General features: G+C 40.2%; 1 protein-coding gene across 7 annotated transcripts in view; it reads right to left on the reverse strand.

The window, feature by feature from the left end:
* Chl1 (cell adhesion molecule L1 like) overlaps positions 1-20,449 on the reverse strand; it is a 192,125-nt gene that overhangs the window by 18,708 nt on the left and 152,968 nt on the right. For all 7 annotated transcript variants that reach the window (XM_058573011.1, XM_046425670.2, XM_046425672.2 and 4 more), the window contains 6 exons: positions 20,083-20,249; positions 16,583-16,748; positions 11,342-11,466; positions 7,177-7,278; positions 6,832-7,029; positions 5,094-5,164 (listed from right to left, as the gene is read on the reverse strand). In XM_058573011.1, the coding sequence (XP_058428994.1) occupies positions 5,094-5,164; positions 6,832-7,029; positions 7,177-7,278; positions 11,342-11,466; positions 16,583-16,748; positions 20,083-20,249 (829 nt within the window). The remainder of the gene's footprint in view (positions 1-5,093; positions 5,165-6,831; positions 7,030-7,176; positions 7,279-11,341; positions 11,467-16,582; positions 16,749-20,082; positions 20,250-20,449) is intronic.

The following is a 20,449-nucleotide window of genomic DNA, read 5'->3' on the forward strand; positions in this document are numbered from 1 at the left end:
CCACTAATCTCATGCTCCATCTTTCTTCCATGACAGAAGAGAGACAATCTAACGTTCATTCTAGAAAATAATCATATTTATACCCCAGAGCCCAGTAGCAGTAGTTCCTCTTTATACATTAATCATTCCGCAGCTTCTTAACTACTCTGTTTCGGATTCTTTAAGAGCATGTGCCTCTCTCATCCACTTTATTTTACTGTATACGAGTGTCTGGTGGAGAAACTTCTAACACAAGAAATTGATTATTCCCACCCTTGCTTTTAATTAAGCAATACTTTAATTTAAAAAAACATCAATGTGATTTAAGCCACTTATTTAATTTCACAAAATGGGAAATTTATTTAAGCGATTCAGTTGTACGAAATACATTTAAAATACAATTTTAATCCTAGATATAAAGTTCACTTACATTAACAGTAATTTCATTTTATATGTGGGTGATTCAATAATACCATATATAATGTTCTTGCAGAATTTGTAATGGTTTTTTTATTCCATCTAATTTACTAAAATACTTATTAGAAGCATAAGTTAGAATTAAGTTGAAAGTATCATGCTTATTTCAGCAAATATTTTTAAGTTGTATGCCCATTCCAAGGTGAATACTTAAATAATTTTCTGTGAGCAAAAAAATAAAATCAAAGCAAAACAAAAAACTTTCTGAGAGATTCCACAGTCATTGTTAATACTTGCATTTACTGAAAAGCTTTACTCCAAGACATTTTTAATACAAGCCGCATATAAATTCACCAGGGACTTTAGCGCTGTAGAAATGAATCAGCTATTAGCTCTCTACAGAGCAATCCAGAATTATAATTTCCTTCAGCCCCTCCTGACAATAAATGTGCACAGATAACATTATTCAATTTATATGTGCTTTGCTCCAACGAAAAGAAGTAAATTTAATAAATTTCTCTAATAAATTTTAAAATAAACTGGAGAGTGTTCAGAAGAATCTTTTAGCTATGCTGACAGGTTCTTGGCTGACCAGACTTCTGAAGAAGCAGCAGCGTGCTTCGTATTTGGCTTTAAAATAAGAATATTCTCAAATAAGCTCCCCAAAAGAGAACAGCAGAAGAACTGGAGTAGAGATACAAGGCTTGCTGTTACGGGTTAGATGTGGTGTCCCCCAAAAGCTCACATGGGAGACAATGCAAGGTTTGGAGGAGAAATGATTGGGTTATAGCCTTAGCCTCACCAGTGAGCTAATCCCTGATGTAATTAACTGAAGCCATAGGGTGTGGCTGCAGGAGGTGGGCATTGGGGCCTGGCTTTGGGGTATATATTTATGTCTGGTGAGTGGAGTCTCTCTCTCTGCTTCCTGATCACCGCCATGTTAGCTGCTTCCCTCTGCCATACTCTTCCGCCATGATGTTCCTGGCTCACCTCAAGCCCTGACAAATGGACCTGGCCTTCTATGGACCAAGACCTCTGAAACCTTGAGCCCTCAAACAAACTTTTCCTCCTCTAAAAATTGTTCTGGTCAGATCGTTTAGTCACAGCAGTGAAGAAGCTGAGTAAAACACCACTTCTCTTTACTGTGTTGCCCATGAGGAAGAAGTCTCTAGAAGTCAATGATAATTAGCAAGAATCTTCATGTACAACTGTATAAAAAAGAGGAGTCTACACTGCTAACATGTTTTCAAAGAAACCTATGAACCAACCAAGGTTTTAATGTTCTACCTAGAAGCTAGACAGATGGCCACACTGCCTTAATTCTATTTTAAAAAAAAATGAACATTTTTATTTATTTTTAATTGACAAAAATTTTATTTATTTTATACAAGATGTAGTTTTAAGAAAGGCACACATTGCAAAAAAGGTAAATTGGGCTAGCTAGTGTATCTCACAAATATGACTTAAATTATTATATAAAATATATCTCAAAAATATCACATATTTTTTGCAGTGGGAACACTTTTTACAATCTGTTCTCATAGCAATTTTCAAGAATACATTTTTCTAACTGGAGTCGCCAGATCAGCTGACTGGAGTCTACTAATTGCATGTTAAAGCAGGTGGATCATTTTATTACACTTTCAGCAGAAATAGTTAACCTCAGGTCCTTCAGGAGCTACACAAGCTGACTATGCTCAAAAAAAACAGTAGATGAAGAAGCCTCTACTTACCAGTATTGGTAGAAAGTTTGGTAATTGGTTGGTTGGTTGGTTGGTTGGTTTGGGGGTGTTTTTGAAATGAGGTATTTGTTATTTATTGAAAGAAGTTGAAAAATTCATACGAATAAAATAATGCTTATGAATAGTTGGGAACTGCCAAGTAAAAATTATTCTGATCTATGTACCTAACTAAGCTATAGGGGGCTCTTTTCTATTCTGAGAAAAATGTCATTATATGTTAACACTTAAACAATACAGGTGAGTCATGGTCTACTTAATACATGAAAAGTAGACTTGGGAAGGTAATGCCAACTAAGAAAACTAATTCTAGCATTAAATTAAAATTTAATGTTTACTCAAATTGAATTCTATTTAATGCTAAAACAAACTGAAATTAAGGGCACCTTTTTCTGCTGCTCATCTTTTAATCCTCTTATGAAAGATCAACTTTCAAAAAAAGTTGTGTCTCCTTGATCATTTGCAGCTAGGAATAATTTTGTGAGTCAGTTGCTATGGGCAGAGTCAGGTAACTCCATACAGTATCTGCTTGTCCACCCCACCATCTAATTCCTTTCTAACAACTTCACAGATGATTCATGCAAAACAAAACAAAACAAAACGAAAAAACAAATCTCAATGAATGAATGTTCTTCAACATGGCTGGCTGTGTCAGTAGTGATCAGAACTGTGATACTTCACAATAACATGAAACACAGTTATACACACACGAGTGTAACTGTCAGTCTAGTTCCAAATCCCTGTGTCTACTTCCTAGCTCCAGTCACTTTATTCATTTGAGATTTGCTCTTCAAAGACAAACTACAAAAACTTTCTTGGGATAGTCTCATCCTATTCCAAGAACATAAGTTAGGTCTTGGGCTACTTTTGGGAGCAAAGAGTCGCTTATAAAGAAGAGGAGCTGTAAGGAAGCTGGAGACTCCTTCCCTGCTCTTGTTACTGAGTCAGTGGGCGGCACCCAGGTGTGGGCACTGAAAGCCTCAGCTTCTCTGTACAAAAGATGCACCTGACTCCACCGTGCTCCATGGCGCTCCCAGTGGAGGGACTCAGAAGTTCACTTTGGTGGAACATGGGCTTCTCTGGGGGACTGACCTGCAAATTACACAGCAGTATTGTCATCTCACCAGTTCCACATCTATACCTTCTGGAAAGTTCTATGTAACTTGGAAATTTCCACAAAACTTGGGAGAATAAAACCAAAATACTCTAAAAGAATAAAGATTAGCGCTGGGATTGTAGCTCAGTAGTAGAGCTGTTGCCTTGCATGCGTGAAGCCCTGGGATCAATCTTCAGCACCACATAAAAATAAATAAATACAAATAAGGATATTGTGTCCATCTACAGCTAAAAATATATTTTTAAAAAAGAATAAATGGTCAACATAATTTCAGACTCAAAGAAATTATCAAGACGATGTAGCAATAACTATTTATGACTGCAATTAAAAAATTTAGTTATAGATGGACACAATTGCTTTATTTTGTTTATTTATTTTTACGTGGTGCTGAGGATTGAACCCAGTGCCTCACACATGCTAAGCAAGTACTCTACCACTGAGCCACAAACCCAGCCCCTATGACTGCAAACTTAAGGACAAAATAATATTTTTGAATATATCTAGTTTCTAAGGAGTTTCTAAGTAGTACCATTTTTTTCTAAGTAATTTCTAAGTAGTACCATTTAGTAGTACTAAGTTTCTCAGTAGTACCATTTTTTTAAAAAGAAATTTCCATGTCTTAAATTTTCAAAATGTAACATCACTAAAATAGAAGTAAAATGTTAGTGTTCATGTAAAAATATTGCTGAAATAATTTGTAAGGTTCAACCATGGTAGTACATAATGAATACAAAGACTATGAAGGAAAAAAAATGAAATGAACTTTATACATTTTAAAGTTCTATCATAAATCATATCTACAATAAAGTGAAAAAATTAGTATATTCCAGCCTATATTCTAAAATGTCCTATATTTATGCAAAATTCAATGAAATCAATATTGGAGGCCTATGATTAATCAGACGTTTGAATGGTAATCTTTTTTTCATGTGGGACAATTTATTTCCTCATGAAATATGTCTAAGCTCTAGATAAAAACTGACATGCTTCACTGCTACAGAAGAAACTTGGATAAATGATGCTAGAATAATTGAAGTTATCCCAGAAGATATAATTTTTCCCCAAATGTAAAGAGGAAAGTCTATTTAACAGCATTTATTAGGGATACGTGAAGGGGGAAGGTAGAACTGAATGTCTAAACATACCCATGTTTGAATCCTAGCCTTTTGTTTTTTTGGTACTGGGGATTAAACTAAGGGGTGCATAACCACTGAGCCACACCCCCAATCCTTTTTATATTATATTTAGAGACAGGGTCTCACTGAGCTGCTTAAGGCCTAAGTTGTCAAGGTTGGCTTTGAACTAGCGATTCCCCTGTCTCAGTTTTCCAAGCCACTGGCATTACACCAGGGGCCCTAGCACATTAAGCTTAATCCTGGCTTTGTTCACTTCTGCCTGAGCAGGAAGGGGGAGACCCTCAGCATCTCACATCATCTCGGACCCCAGTTCCTCCAGCTAGAACACGGTGTTACTGATGCTCTAGGAATTAGAAATGAATGTGCAAAATGGCCACAGGGGTTGGTGCTTGTTACTTGCAGGGGGTGGAGTGGGGGTGGTGTTCACCCATTGGCATTGCCCTTACTAAGCCACATAGTGAAAGGCTTTCTGTGTCTTTTGAAAGTGAGAGCATTTAAACATGGATGATCAAAAGACTGGGAATCTGAAACTTTCAGTAAGATACCAACCGCATCCACCTGTAGAGTCCTGCTTGAATGATTTACAAAGGCTCACCTCTGTGTCACAACTTCGTGGAATCAAAGTGATTTCACATTGCAAACATGCATTGCTCTGTCCTTAACCAAAGGCACAAAGGAACCCACAACACATCACGGAATACGCACCTCCCATTTGATGATCATCTCCTTGGGCTGAGACGCTTCCACCCTTATGTTTTCTGGGTTCTTGTCTGGAGCTGAAAAATGACAAGCAACAGAACTATTTTTTTCTCCTTACTTTGTAACCAGTAGATAAATCGCCATATCATTCCCCTCCAAAACTACCCAGTGGGTAGTACTGGGTTTTGGATACATCTTAGGTTTAAACCTCCTTGTTTAAATTCTAAACCTGTCCTTTGAAAATGTCTTTTTCATTCTAAACCTGCTGTGTTTTTTCTGTTACAATTGTTGGTCTATATAAATGTTGTGAATGTTTACTTCTGAGAGAAGAAAATTAAAGCTCATGAATTAACACCATCAGCCAAGTTTTAAGGACACGATGCAGCAAACAGCATGTCATGTCACCATGAAATATATTCAGATGGATCCACTGTATTAGAAATAGCTAAGCAGGAGGTGAGTGCTGAGTTCACGGCACACTAAAATCATACAAGTATCAAATTCAGTTACCTCAACTTGCTTTTTGTCAGTCCAAAAAAGGAATTATATCCTTGCACATTCATTTCACTCAGGAAAAAATAACTGTCATGCTGGACAGAGTGGTGCACACCTGAGGTCCTAATGACACTAGAGGGTAAGGCAGGAGGATTGCAAATTTGAGGACAACCTCAACAATTTAGGGAGACCCTGTCCTAAAATAAAAAGTAAAAAGAGGTGTGTATATGGTTCAGTGTTAAAGTGCCCCTCCTGGGTTCAAGGCCCAGGAGATGTGTGTGTGTTTGTGTGTGTGTGTGTGTGTGTATGTTATATATATATATATATATATATATATATATATATATATAATATATATTATATATATGTAAAAAAGTATATATGTATACACACACACAAAAATATCCTGGGCATTGAAACAAGAAGTGACCCTTTACCACTGAACTACACACACACAGCCCTTCTCCCCAACTCTCTCTCTCTCTCTCTCTCTCTCTCTCTCTCTCTATATATATATATATATATATATATATATATATATATATACACACACACACACATATACATATATGTACACACACATACACACACATGTATATATGTATATATATACATCCACCTGTAGAGTCCTGCTTGAATGATTTATAAAGGCTCACCTCTGTGTCACAACTTCATTGAACCACAGTGATATATATATCATATATGTTATGACCACACTGATTTTCAATTCCAATTCACCAACACAAATTATTTTAGATCTATATTAGTGAGATTTAAAAAATAAAGAGTATTCTGCCAACTTACACAAGAAGATACAAGAAATACTTGTATGCACAAGATGAATAAAATTTAACCGAGTGTCACAGTCAAAAGCTGACATCAGAATACTGGATCCCTGGCATCTCCACCAGTGGATCTTCAGTGGAGAGCTCCTCTCTGGTCCGGTTTAAGCATGATGTTTAAGTGACAAGGAAACTCATCACCACACTGTGTTCCCCCAGACCACCCTCCTGTCTATCCAACAACTAGGTAAATATTTCTGAGACCAGGGTACTTTGAACACCTTATGCTTCCTTACTTTACGGAGCTATTCAGGGTATCTGGACAAATCTGAAATCCTATACAACTTTAAAAATTTTTTAATTAATTTAATTAATTTAATTTTTAATTAAATTTTAATTTTTTTTAATGTTCAAAGAAGGATCCAAACGCACATTCTGGTAGACACCTGAGGAGACACCCTGCTCACCTGCTGGAGGTGTGTCATGATGCTCCGAAGGCGGGCTAGGCTGACTTCTCCCGACCTCGTTCACGGCCACCACCCTGAACTGGTACCTCACATAGGGGGCCAAGGGTAACAGGACTGTTGTCTCCTTTCCTGGGACTCTGGTCAGCTCCTCCCACCTGCCAGGTTCCTCCCTGTTTCCTTCAAATTCGATGATATACTCTGGCCGGAGGAACAAGGGGAACACATTAGAACAGGTTGGTTAGGCTGAAGGTCCACCAAGATTGACACAAAACAGGAAGTGTTCAAAGGGGCCATTCCAATGTGACTCTGTGGGTTAAAGAAAATGATCATTCCAAGTCTTCCTACCGCTGACATTGCTGTTGTGGTCATCGCCAGCTTCCCAGGTCAGCCGGACACTCCTGTTCTCTCTTTCAGACAAGTGAAGGTTTTCTGGGGGATCCGGAGCATCTAACGAATAAAGTAAGGCAAAGGTAAGGAAAATGGAGGTCGATGCCCTCTGATTCCCTGATTCCCTGGCTCAGACCCAGTGCCCACCTGCTGTCCTCTCTGGGCCCAGGTCTTTCCACCCTGCTCCATCCAACTCTCCCCAGCCTGGAGCTTCTGCTTCAAACAGAGGGACCCCCCCAGCTGTTCTGCAGTTGGACGTATCACTTCACTTTTGCCCAACTGTGGTGCTCAAAGGGCCAACCTTGACTGATGGTGGGCCTCAGAATTCCTTTAGGAGAAGTTTTTTATTGGTTTGTTTGGGGTTTATTTTTGGTACCAGGGATTGAACACAGGGGCACTTGACCACTGAGCCACATCCCTAGCCCTTTTTTTGTATTTTATTGAGATACAGGGTCTCGCTGAGTTGCTGAGGCTGGCTTTGAACTCACGATCCTCCTGTCTCAGCCTCCTGAGCCTCTGGGATTACAGGCGTGCTCACTTAGGAGTAGTTTTGAATGAAGGATTCTTTTGTGTCCTATCTCTGTGTTACCGAAGGAGCTGGCTCTGGAAACCTCGTTGGTAAACACATTCCCTGGGGAATGATTATGCTCAATCAAGTTTGGGAAACATAATGTGTCCCAAATGGGTCATCTACTTTCCTCTAGCTCATGCTTTTAGAGGTCTCATTGCTCATCTGTGTGTGATTAAAAAAAAAAAAATCTTCCAGATTAGGGACCCTGTTATATTCATTTCTGCATTGTCCACGATGCCTTCTACATAATTGTGACTAAATGCTAAGTGAAAAACATATTGGCACTTCAACCGTGTGTATAAATATCATGTAAAAGCAAGAAAAATTAGGTCCTATGGTTATAGAAAAAGAAGATCGGGAACATGAGTTTGACCTTTCTTTTCTGCAATTATTTTGGATTTCCATTGTAATTTATGACAACATATATTCTTGGTGTACAGTAGCCACTTTTATCACCTTACATTACGAGAAGGAGATCTGGCACTGGTGTGAAGGCAAGTGGAAGGCTGATTAGGGGGTGATGAATGTCTACATTTAAAGGACACAGAAATTTCTAGGATATTCAAAATGAAATCAACATTTAAAAAAAAAATCTTATCTCGAAGAGTCCTTGCTTCGGTAATGTGCTCTTAATTTTCTCAAGTCCTCTAGAATATTTGTCTTTGCCCAGAGGAGACAATGAGGGTATTATCCAACATCGCTTTCCAGAGGGCTCTTTTCTCTCTGAGTGGAAAGTAGCAGCTAAGTGCTGCTGAATTGTTGAAAATGGACATTGACCAAAAAGCCTTGTTTCCTGTTAAGAACGCAACGTTCTGATTTTTCAAGTGTCATCCCTGACTGTGTCCAAATATTAGGGCCTAAAACAAGAGGGTATCTTTTCATGACCAGGTTTCTGAATCTCTGAGCACAGAAAACTCTGGTTTTCTACTTAGCATTTAGTAAGAGTCCACTAAATTCTTAATTTTCTGGAGACAAGGAATGCAGAGCGTGGTATCTGAGATTAAAATCTCACCTGAGGATCATAAGGAGCTAGATTTGATGAGCTTGCAACTGAGACTTTAGATAATGATATTCCGAAAGCGTCTTTAGGTTAAGGCTTTGGGAAATGACATCTGACTAAATGGGTTAACCTGTGCTTTTAAAAATTATTTTTGCTAGGCATGGTGGCACACACCTGTAATCCCAGCAGCTAGGGAGACTGTGACAAGAGGTTTCCAAGTTCAAAGCCAGCCTCAGCAACTTAGTGAGACCCTAAACAACTTAGTGAGAGACCCTGTCTCAAAATTAAAAAAAAAAAAAATTAAAAGTGGATCAGTGATTAAGCATCCCTGGATTCAATCCCTGGTACAAAAAAATAAAATAAAATAAAATCATTTTCTAGGATATAAGTCTTAGAAACAACATGTGGGTTAATCAACATTTATCACCATGCATTATTGAAATATGCTTTTTAAAACTTGAGATTGGAGTGCAAAAAAGTGGAATTCAAACTCAAGGGAGTGGTTTTTTAAATGTATCCTATCTCATAGAATATTCTTCAAAAATTATTTTTAAGTTTATTTTTAAAAGCTTAGAGCATTACTTTATACATAAATTGTACCAAAACCACTACTGATCTGAAATTACCAAAATGCAATGGTTCCAGAGAGTGGCAGACTCATCATATAGACAGAACTTTAGATTTTGCAAGGAAATTGAGATACTAAAGGCCAGGTCATAGCCTATGCCGGTATCACGGCTGATACTCAGAACATTCAGAGGCAAAGTTCATGGATCCTGATACATACTCCTATACTCATGGTGCATGTGATAAACTCCAATTTACTTGATACTTATGCATTTTATCTGGTGAATCATTACTATCTGGTTAGGAGAGTCACTAGAAGATTACATCTTTCTGCATACAGAACCCTGCAGAAACTCACATAGCTACCACCAAACATCTTGCCCAAAGCTACAGTCCCACTGTACCAAGTTCATACCCCTACAACTGGGATGAACTTTGTATCTTCTTTGTTTCCCCCCCACAGTAGAACCTAATTTGATGGCTGTTGGCTTCACTTCATGAATCCCAACCTGTAAAACCAGTTTTTACTTGCTGACCTCAGAGGAGACTGTTTCCTTCCCAATCTACAGCACCCTTAGTAACCTACCTGAGACTCCGATGACCAGGATGCTAAGAACACAAAGTCCTGTTCATTAACATGATCAATCTAGACACATGATGGAGGAGTTTCAGCAAAATCAAATGCTTTTAAGAAACATCAACCAGCTAACATAAAGACTAAGCAGTTGGGCACAGTGGCTCATGCCTGTAACCTCAGAGCCTTGAGAGACTGAGGCAGGAGGATCACAGTTCAAAGCCAGCCTTAGCAACTTAGAGAAGTCCAAAGCAAATGAGTGAGACCCTGTCTCAAAATTAAAAAAATAAGAAGGGCTGGGGATGTGGCTCAGTGGTTAAGCACCCCTGGGTTCAATCCTTGTTATAAGAATATATAAATAGAAGGAAAAAAAACAGACTAAGGGTGCCCAGTGAAACTGAATAAATGGAAATTGCAACACTGTCTGTGTAAGTCAGGGTCCCAGAAGAAATAAATAGCTCATATGTGTTGGGGTAGTCCTATAGTTTTTAATAAGGATTCCTTAGCAACATGCGGGGCACCTAGGGTTTCCAGGGATTGACTGTAGGGGTGACTTGAAATACTGAGGTTGACAGAGCCATTACCAGAATCCCGTAAGAAGAAATTGCATGCAGAAAGCCTTCCTATAGGGAATTAACTTCCCTGGGAGATACAGCCAGCCTGCAGGGAGGAGGTAAGGAAATAAACACCCCCGGCCACACACACACACACACACACACACACACGCTGCTACTCCCAGGGCTCCCTGTGGGCTTGTACCAAAAGATAGCTAGATGACAGGGCAGGTTTCCAGGAGCTACTTGGGAACAGGTCCACAAAGGAAATTGGAAAACATCCTGTAGAGGGGCCCAGAGCCATAAATGCTGGTGATTTCAGGGACGATCGCGTTGATTACACTCAGTGAAGTGTGCACACTGTTCCCTAATTAGGATTATCACTTTAAAAATCAAAGGCATGCAGAACACTTGACATCCCTCCCCACCCTCGCTGGACCTTGGGGGGCTCCTTGTGTGGTTCTGGTACACAGCATGGCCACCGTGCATCCAGCACTACACCCCCAATCCAGACCATTCCACTCGCTAATCCAACTCCATTCCCCAGCCTCATTTCTATGCACCCCAGGAAAGGGCAGGGAGCTCCAGGGGACTAGGGGCATGAGCACACCTTGCTTTCTCTTTCTCTTGATAGCATCGCCAACCTCACACTGACACAGGCAAACTTACCCAGGAAGGGAAAAGAAATTTAGTATGAATTAACATCTTCTATAGGAGGAGAACACATTCCAAGTGGGATTCGTTCTGAAACAAAAAGCCCCAGCTACTAATAGATGCGCAGGGGCTCACATAATCATCCCTAGGCTTTGTCACCTCGGAACAACAGAGCACAATCATCAAAGTCATGGCAAACTTACCGAGGACAGTGACTTGCGTCATCTCGGTCACGCTATCCAGAGCAGTTTGAGCCCAACAGGAGTAAATGCCTTGATCCTCCAAAGTGACATTAGAAATGGTCAGATTGGCTCCGTCAATAATTATCCTACCAGGGAGGAGAAGAGAGTATCCGATGAGAATAAAAATAACAGAAACAATAGAAACAGAAGCCTTTGAAGGGCACATACTACCCATGGATGATGATTCTAAAGAGGGGAAAAAAAAAACAATTCCACAAATTGCAAACATCCGGAAAGAAGGCCCCAGATAAATACTAGAGGTCAAGTATTATTTGAGCATACAGAGATGTCCACATAGCCATAGAAGGGATGCCATGTTTCTTTTTACGTATGTATGTGTATATGTATGTTAGCGTCTTATTTTTTTATTTTTTTAAATTGGTGCATTACGATTATTTATAACTGTGGGGTTCACATATTTGCACATGCGCATAATTGAACAGTATATTTTGGTCGATTTCTTTTCTCAGTACCACTGCTGTTCTTCCCCCTCCTTCTGGGCAGCCCCCCTTGGTCTCCTCTACTGATGTCCCTTATGTCCCTTTGATTTCCATGAGATTCCCACACACTTTTTTGGGGGAGAGGGGGAGGAAGCATTTTTCTCTCTAGTTTCCACATGAGAGAAAACATGACCCTCAGCCTTCTGAGTGGCTAATTTCAGTTCACATAAGTAAAAACTTAGGATACCCTACCATCGGGGACGCAAGGGTCAGGACAGGACCAAGGTGTATTGGGTGATTCTCGCTACATGAGCTGGGAACCCTACACAGCATCAACCTCTGGATGCGGCTTCCAGGGGCAGATTCTGAATCCCACCTGGTTAGGAACCAGGACAACTGACACAGAGTCTAAAAAAAAACTCTGGTTTTGACAAGCTTCCGTTTTCTCTCCCGCTCTGTCTCCAGGTGGAATCCTACTGAAATCTGATAACGATTAAACCACGGGACTTGTGTGTGGACAGTAGGTGGCAGTCTAGGACTTCTTTCTAAAACTCATTTCAACCAGCGTTTTCTTCTTCCATTTTTGCCAAATTTGCAGCAGAGTTTTTACTACTTGTAATTTTTTAACTTTGTCTTTATAATTTACAAAGAGAATTAATTCTTTATAATACCTTTTACCCTATACCTACATATTTTCAGCATAATTTTTATATATATATATATATATATATATATATATATATATATATATATATATATTTTTTTTTTTAAATGCCATTAAATTCAGAATATACTCGTGGCAGTGGGTATTTAGTTGAAATAATGTTGTGTCATTCTTAGGCAAAGAGTGACTCTTCCTGAAAATTCTAATGGAAAACTCATAAACTGTTGGACGTTTGAATTGTAGTAATCTATTTCAAAGTGTAGTCAAAAGTTCTGCCCCTTTTTTTAAACTTTATTCATTGATTTTTATTTTTTAGTTGTCAATGGACCTTGATTTTATTTATTCATATGCAGTGCTGAGAATCGAACCCAGTTCTCACACATGCTAGGTAAGTGCTCTACCACTGAGCCACAATCCCAGCCCCAAAAGTTCTGCCTTTTGATTATAGACAATAAGCCTCACACCTACACCAATAGTTTCACAATTTGCCCATCAATACTACCTGATCTGGTTGATGAAAAGTCTCACTATAAGCAGCTAGAGATATAGCTCAGAGGTAGAGCTCTTGGCTACCGTGCATGAAGCCCTGGGGTCAATACCCGCACTGCAAACAGCAACAACAAACAATTCTGACTATGGTTCTAGACAAAATAAAACTTTGACATAAATTAATTTTTTCATTCATGTCAGTTATATATCTATATGATACAGTGTCATAATATTGCATGTACCTACAATGCCGGACAAGGTCACCCACTTAGATGAGGAAATCACTCTGATATTAAACTTCTTCAAATGAGGCTTTAATACCCTTATGAAGCTATTTATCCACAAGGGCCAGTGGGAGCTCAAATTTTTTTGGCCAATATTGTGCCCCAGCATAGATTTACTTCACGTCAGAAAGGCTCATTTTTTTTGGTAATCCGTTGCTAAGTTATGCAGTTTTTTTCAATATCATGAGTATTCTATAGTCTCCTCACCTTAATCAAGATACAGTGATCTTAAAATCAGGTTGTAGGTGTGAACCTAAGAAGATTGTCGTAAATTTCATGCCCTAGCCTCGGTCTACATTTCAAATCAGAATATTTGAAGGTGGGACAAGGATGATTTGATGATGAAGTGAGAGTAATTCTGACCTGATGTACATCAAAATTTGAGAAGTCTGTGCTTTAGCAAGGATATGCTATGTTATGCTGCAGTAACAAACAGTTCCAAATTCTCAGTGCCTGAGACGACAACATATTTTCTTTGCAGTTTGTTCCTATCATAGTTCAGCTGGATGCTGCTCAAAGAACTTCTGTCTCTGTACTTCTGGATTCCTTCCTCTGCTTGTCTTACCTTACCACACCTGTGTAGCCTGCTAGCTGGAAAACCTCCCACCCCTTCATATGCATTGCCCAGTTGTATCATCCCCTGTCCACATCAGCCTTCCCTCTGTGCACTTGCCACATTTCACTGAGGACAGAATGACAAAGTGATGACTTGGAGAGATGCAATGCAGGCCCATCAATTCCTACGTATATATTTTTAAACAAAAAAGTGAGCCCAGTTCAGCTGATCTGAAAAATGGGGATACCAATATTTTCTTTCTTTTTAGAAGTACAAATCATATGAACTGATTCGTGCACACAGCCTGAGAGAAAAAGTGCTCAAAGGGAATAACTAAGAACACTTTAAACTTAGCTTATCTTTGTGGTTATCACCCAGCGTGGTGAGCCAACCCTGTAATCCCAGTGGCTCAGGAGGCTGAGGCAGGAGGATCATGAGTTCAAAGCCAGCCTCAGCAAAATCGAGGTGCTGAGCAACTCAGTGAGACCCTGTCTCGAAATAAAATACAAAATAGGGCTGGGGATGGGGCTCAGTGGTTGAGTGCCCCTGAGTTCAATCCCTGGTACCAAAAAACTCCAACTCCTCCTGGGCAGTACTTACTCCCTCTGCCCTGCACACACCTGAGGCCCCTCTTGAGCTCAGGCTACTGTCCCACTGCCTGTTCAGAGAACGCTGGGCTATCTGCAACACTTGCTCAGTCCACTGGATAGCCAGTGGTCCCTCTGAGTGACAATCCCAGCATCTTGAAGAAACAGTACAACCCAGTCACCCTGAAAGCCTGGCTTAGAGATGCTGGGGTCACACCGTCAGTGTGCATGTCACATCCCCGATGAAGCGTGGTCTCCAATTCTCTTCCTGGAAGCAGCCCAGAGATCCCATGGAAGAACCGAGGTAATTGGGTAATTTTGACAAGAGAGAGAATTCGGGCTGATTTCCGAAGTTGACAGGTTGACTGAGACCTAATGTGAGGGTCAAGCTGTCTGTGGCAGCGTGTGGCTCTGTAGAGTTCGTCAGTTCTTGCTTCAGTGACAATGAATTGCAATGTTTACAATATCTTCCTACAAGTCTGCACATATAGGACGGAGAGGGGGAAGCAGATGAGGTGCTAGGGCGGAGGCCAGCGCCTTCAGAGAAAGGTGAGCCTGAACACACGTGCACTCTCACACAGGTGCGTGCACACAAATGCACACATATCACACATGCACTCACATGTACATGCATGTGCACATGCACACACACACACACACACACATACACACACCCCAATACCAATAGAGGACAAGCAAGTTACAGAAACAAACAAAGAAGAAGCCTGGGGAAATGAACAGTACCAATAATAACTATCAAAGGGGTCCACAGTGCTATTTTCTAAGTGCTTGGTAAGTTCACTCACAATCACCCTACGATGAAGGTTGACCCCTAGTGTTTTCCATCAAGCCACGTTCTAGAATGTGGAGTGCAGGCAACACAGATGGAAAGCCATCAGTGACACTGCTGGGATTCAAAGCCAAGCCACCCACTGGAGTCCATGCTTTCAATTGATCCTGCTAAGGTCTCACAGGAAGAGCACGTGTCCCGTTGAAATACCTTTCAGAGTCATAAATAACAAAATCTGACTTAGGATAGATTTGGCTCCAAGATGGTAGCTTTTTAACCCTTGCTTAAGTGACAGTGCAAAAGGATTCAAAGTTACCTTCCACACATTCTCAAGGGACAGAGCGGGCATCCTGATGCTTTTGATTCTGATGGATTCTTTTCCTCTTCAGTGTTATTAACATTCTCTGGTGCTACCTGGCATCTCTGTATGCTCCCCTGCCTTCCACAGTCCTCCTGTGCAGAATACTCTAAAATACAACACCAGGACTCCACTCCCATAGGATTCTTCATTCATTGATTCAAACAATTGTGGATTGAAAATATTTTTACAAAAAGTTCATCTGTACTGAATATATAAGGTCCTTGTTTGTTATTCCCCCGGACAGCACTGTATAATAGCTATTTACTTGATGTTTACATTGTATCAAATGTTACAAATAACCTAAAAATGATTTAAAGTGTAAGATGTGAGGTTCAAAGCATAAGGAGCCTGGCTTGAAAGGGAGGTTAGAGGCAGTACTGCACCATTTTATATAGAAGGCATGAGCATTAACAGATTTTGGTATCTGGAGGAGGTCTTGGAACCAATCTCCCCCATGGATACCATGGAAGGACTATAGTTGCTAAGTACTTTCTAGCAACAAGAATTCCAGTACTGAAATTTTGTCAGCAAAAAGTTCTCCTAGGAGTCTGGGAGGCTGAAGGGAAATGGGCACCATCTTTCTATGAAGCAAGGTGAGCAGACAGTGGCTCTGGCAAACATGGTAGTGGGCAGTGGCTGGACTCTGCAGGGGACCCCAAGGGGGTGAGGTGGCTATGGAGAGAGCAGCAAGTTCCGGGTATCTAGATCACAACTGCAGTGTCCACTCGACCCAGCTCCTGCCACATCCCCAGTGGTCTCAAAAGCACCTACTTCAGTGCAACCCATCGGGCTGGGCTACCTGGAGTGGCTTCTGGTTCAGGCACTACAAGGATGGTACATGTCATGTGACAAGTCATTCCTAAAAACAAGAATGTAAACATGATGGAAAAGACAAACGAGTGTCGTCTGACCTTTTAACTAAAGACTTGAACCCTGAACTATGTTAATTCACTGTGAATTAAACTCTTCTTTTCCTAATACAAAGAATTCAGCCCACACATAGATGATGGCCCTTCAGAGATTTGACCCACCTGCCATCTTCTGTGCCATTAAATTCAAAAGCTTCCCCATCTTTGCTCCAGGACAGCCTCAAACTGTGCTTCAAGTGTGAGTCGCATACACTCTCGCAGTGTAACTCGAGCACGTGTGATCTGGGGACACGAGGATTCTTAGGAGAAACTCGGAGTTTTGTAGCATCTGTTTTCATCAAACAAAGACATGAGTTAGAACTGGAGAGCTCGGCTTACCTTGGGATCCATGACCTGCATTTTAATCAGCCCCAAATTGTCAACATCACTGTCAAACCCTCTTGCGATGCTTGTGTCATATAATCTGACATCATACACATCATTACTGTTTCATTTCTGTGCAGGCCTGGACCCCTGGAAAAAATGTAGGGAAAAGTGCAAATCAATAGCTTGACAGTTTTTCTTACCATTTCTTGGGCAAAGAAAAGTGTAAGCCAACAAAGGCTTCTAGAAGTTGCAAATAACACAATTTTTTTTTTCTAGTGCCTTTGGATGCATCATGTAATAAAATGGAAAGTTATTTGATATTCTATTAGCATGCTTATTGTTAATTCAGAAACCCGAGGCTAAGTTCAGAAGACCATGCACACGTGACTACCAACATGGACACGGGGAATTGGAAAGCGAGCCTTACAAAGGTCAAGTCTGAGGCTGTTTTGTTACACAGTGGAGTTCAGCAGGGAGTCTTTGCAAATTAGGTATTTGATACGTATTTGAATCTTGTTGACTGCATAACAGTGGATGGTAGTTTAAAACAAAAATAAATTAATAGTATCAACAATAGAAAGCTTAAACATTGATATTATGGCTGTCTTGAAAAATAGCTGCTTCTTCAGTATGGAGATTCTGTGGAAATCTGGGAATGGAACCACCATTTGACCCAACTATCCCTCTCCTTGGTCTATATCCAAAGGACTTAAAAACAGCTTACTACAGGGACACAGCCACATCAATGTTTATAGCAGCACAATTCACAATGGCTAAACTGTGGAGCCAACCTAGATGCCATTCAGTGGATGAATGGATAAAAAAAATAATGTGGCATATATACACAATGAAATTTTACTCATCAATAAAAGAGAATAAAATCATGGCATTTGCAGGTAAATGGATGGCATTGGAGAAGATAATGCTAAGTGAAGTTAGCCAATCCCCAAAAAACACATGTTGAATGTTTCCCTATCCCACTATGAATCAGGAGGCTCATTCATAGTGGGATAGGGAGGGGGAGCATGGTAGAAGTAGAAGAACTCTAGATAGGGCAGAGGGGTGGGAGAGTAAGGGAGGGGGCAGGGGATTAGCAAGGATGGTGGAATGTGATGGACATCATTATCCAAAGCACATGTATGAAGACACCAACTGGTGTCAATATACTTTATATACAACCAGAGACATGAACAATTGTGCTCTACATGTGTAATAAGAATAGTAATGCATTCTGCTATCATTTATTGTTTTAAAAATCAAGAAAATATAAATATAAAAAAATAGTTGCTTCTCTATGACTGCTTTAAAACACAGTCTTGGGGCTGGGGATACAGCTCAGTTCGTAGAGTGCTTGCCTCACATGCACAAGGCCCTGGGTTCAATCCCCAGCACCACAAAAAAAAAAAAAAATAAAGAAAAAACAAAACAAAACAATCTTTACTCTTTAATGAAAAATTGAAAGAGATACACTTTTAATATGGCACTTGGTACCTGGGAACCCTATTGGAGGTAAAAAACAAATTTCATGAACTGACCTCCAACTCTACAACTGTGTCTAACATTCACTATCAACAAGTTTCTCAATGAAATGATTTTTCAAAAAGGTAAAAGTGTTAATAAAATTGCTTATTCCATGTCCCAGGCACAAAACTTGAAGTGACAATTAAAGTGATTAAATATCAAGGATGATTAAATATCTTATCCTAATTCTAAATTCAAAGTAAAAAAAAAATCATTTCATAAAAATAGACACCATCGAATGAGTGATCATCGTATTTCCGGGACTTGGTACATTCACTGTGGCATTTTAAAATTATAATAACGATAAATATTAATATTCCCACCTTGCACAAACAATTTCAGGCTGAAATTGAGTGCGAGACCAAGGCTTCCTAATTACTAAGAGAATTGAAAAAGACTTTGAACCCGGCCCAGCAGAGACCAAAACGTACCCCTTCAGCTCCTCCTCTAGTTAGCGTCTTGCTGAACATTCTTTTAAATATACAGAACCATACCCCTGGCCCTTCATCCCTGTGATTTTTACAAAGTCCTAACACATAAAACAGACACAGCACACTGAAAGTTCCTGAGCTTGTCTGGTTACGGGCAGTGCCGAGGCCCACACGTTGGGCAGCAATAATGTTCCTCTGGATTCTAGATCCCCTCTCCTTGACTCTGAACCCTGGCTGATGGCTGACCCTTGACATAGAGGTACAGAAGCAGTCATCTTCATTAACTCCTTAGGAGCATCTTAACATTGTACATACTTGGATGCAGGGAGACTTCAGAGATGAGCACACAGTGGGGGAGAATGTTTGTGTCATCTAAAAATATAGCCCATGGGCTTGGCACATTGGCTACCTTAGGGCACAGAAAGAGAAGCATACTGGAAAATCAAAAGAAGGAATAAGAAAAAAGATAAAGGAGAGAGGGAAGGAGATTGAGTCACAGCAGAGGGAGAAGATAATGCAGTGACATATGATTGGACAAATGATTCCTCTCCTCCAGGCAGAACGAGGTGAGAGGCCATGACATCAGTGTGACACAAGAGCGAATCCCGCTCTCTGTCCCTGTAGGTCCTTTCTAATCTCTGTGTTTTCTCTGAGTAATATTGAAGTCAAAACCCCAGGGATGCCCAAGAGGCTATTCACAAGTTCTCAGGACTAGCATCATGAAGACAGACAGAAGAAAATACTATTTGTGGTTCAAAAAAAAAAAAAAAATCCACATTCTGACATTCTTCAATTTTTATGAAAGCACAGCTTTTATGAGTTAGTGAAATGTTTATCTGAAAGAACTGATTATCAGTAATACTACCTTGAGTTGACTACTGAAATAAAATACCATTATAGAAATATATAAAAAAATAACATGACATTTCAAAACTTTCAAATATCCAACACCAAGGATACCTAGCTCCCTCTTAAAATTGTATAAATCCATGTATGTGTTATATTCTGTCATGCTTGTAAAAGTCTTTTCTTTGGGAGGCGGGTAATAGGGATTGGACTCAGGGTACACTGCCACTGAGCCCCATCCCAAGCCTTATTTTGCACTTTATTTAGAGACAGGGTCTTATTGAGTTGCTTAGAGCCTCAATTTTGCTGAGGCTGGCTTTGAAGTGGCAATCCTCCTGCCTCAGCCTCCCGAGTGGCTGATGAAATTGCAAGCCACCACTTTTGAAAAGGGGTCTAGAGGACTTTGACAGGTGTGCAAACTTAAATCACGTGGTTTCACTTGAAGACACAATGAACCCCTGTGAGAATTCATGCAAAGGAAAAACGAAATCAAAATACTTCGAATATCCAAGTTGGCTGTGACTGCAGTTTTTCCTAAAGAGTTTTCTACCCAACAAGAGTAGGACCCCGCATCTTCTTCGGTGGTTCTGTTGATCTGCAGCGTGCCGTTTCTGTGGACATGGTACCGCCTGCCCTGGAGAGGCTGTGCTTCATCTGCCATCTCCCTGTGGAGATACAAAGTTTGTGTCAACCTGGGGTGTGACGGAATTGTATACTCTTCTGAGTTTCATCCCTGGTATTATTTGGGCTTAGCAATGCTTCAGGAGCTCAGCAGACCTTTGGAATATCCCACTGGGGTTGACATTTTTTTTTCCTTGGAATTGGCCACAGATACTATCTTATCTGCCCAGATAGACTGTGGCTA

This window comes from Marmota monax, unplaced genomic scaffold (genome assembly GCF_021218885.2).
Source record: "Marmota monax isolate L192 unplaced genomic scaffold, Marmota_monax_Labrador192_F-V1.1 WCK01_AAM20220418_F8-fsc00028, whole genome shotgun sequence".
NCBI classification, from domain to species: domain Eukaryota; kingdom Metazoa; phylum Chordata; class Mammalia; order Rodentia; family Sciuridae; genus Marmota; species Marmota monax.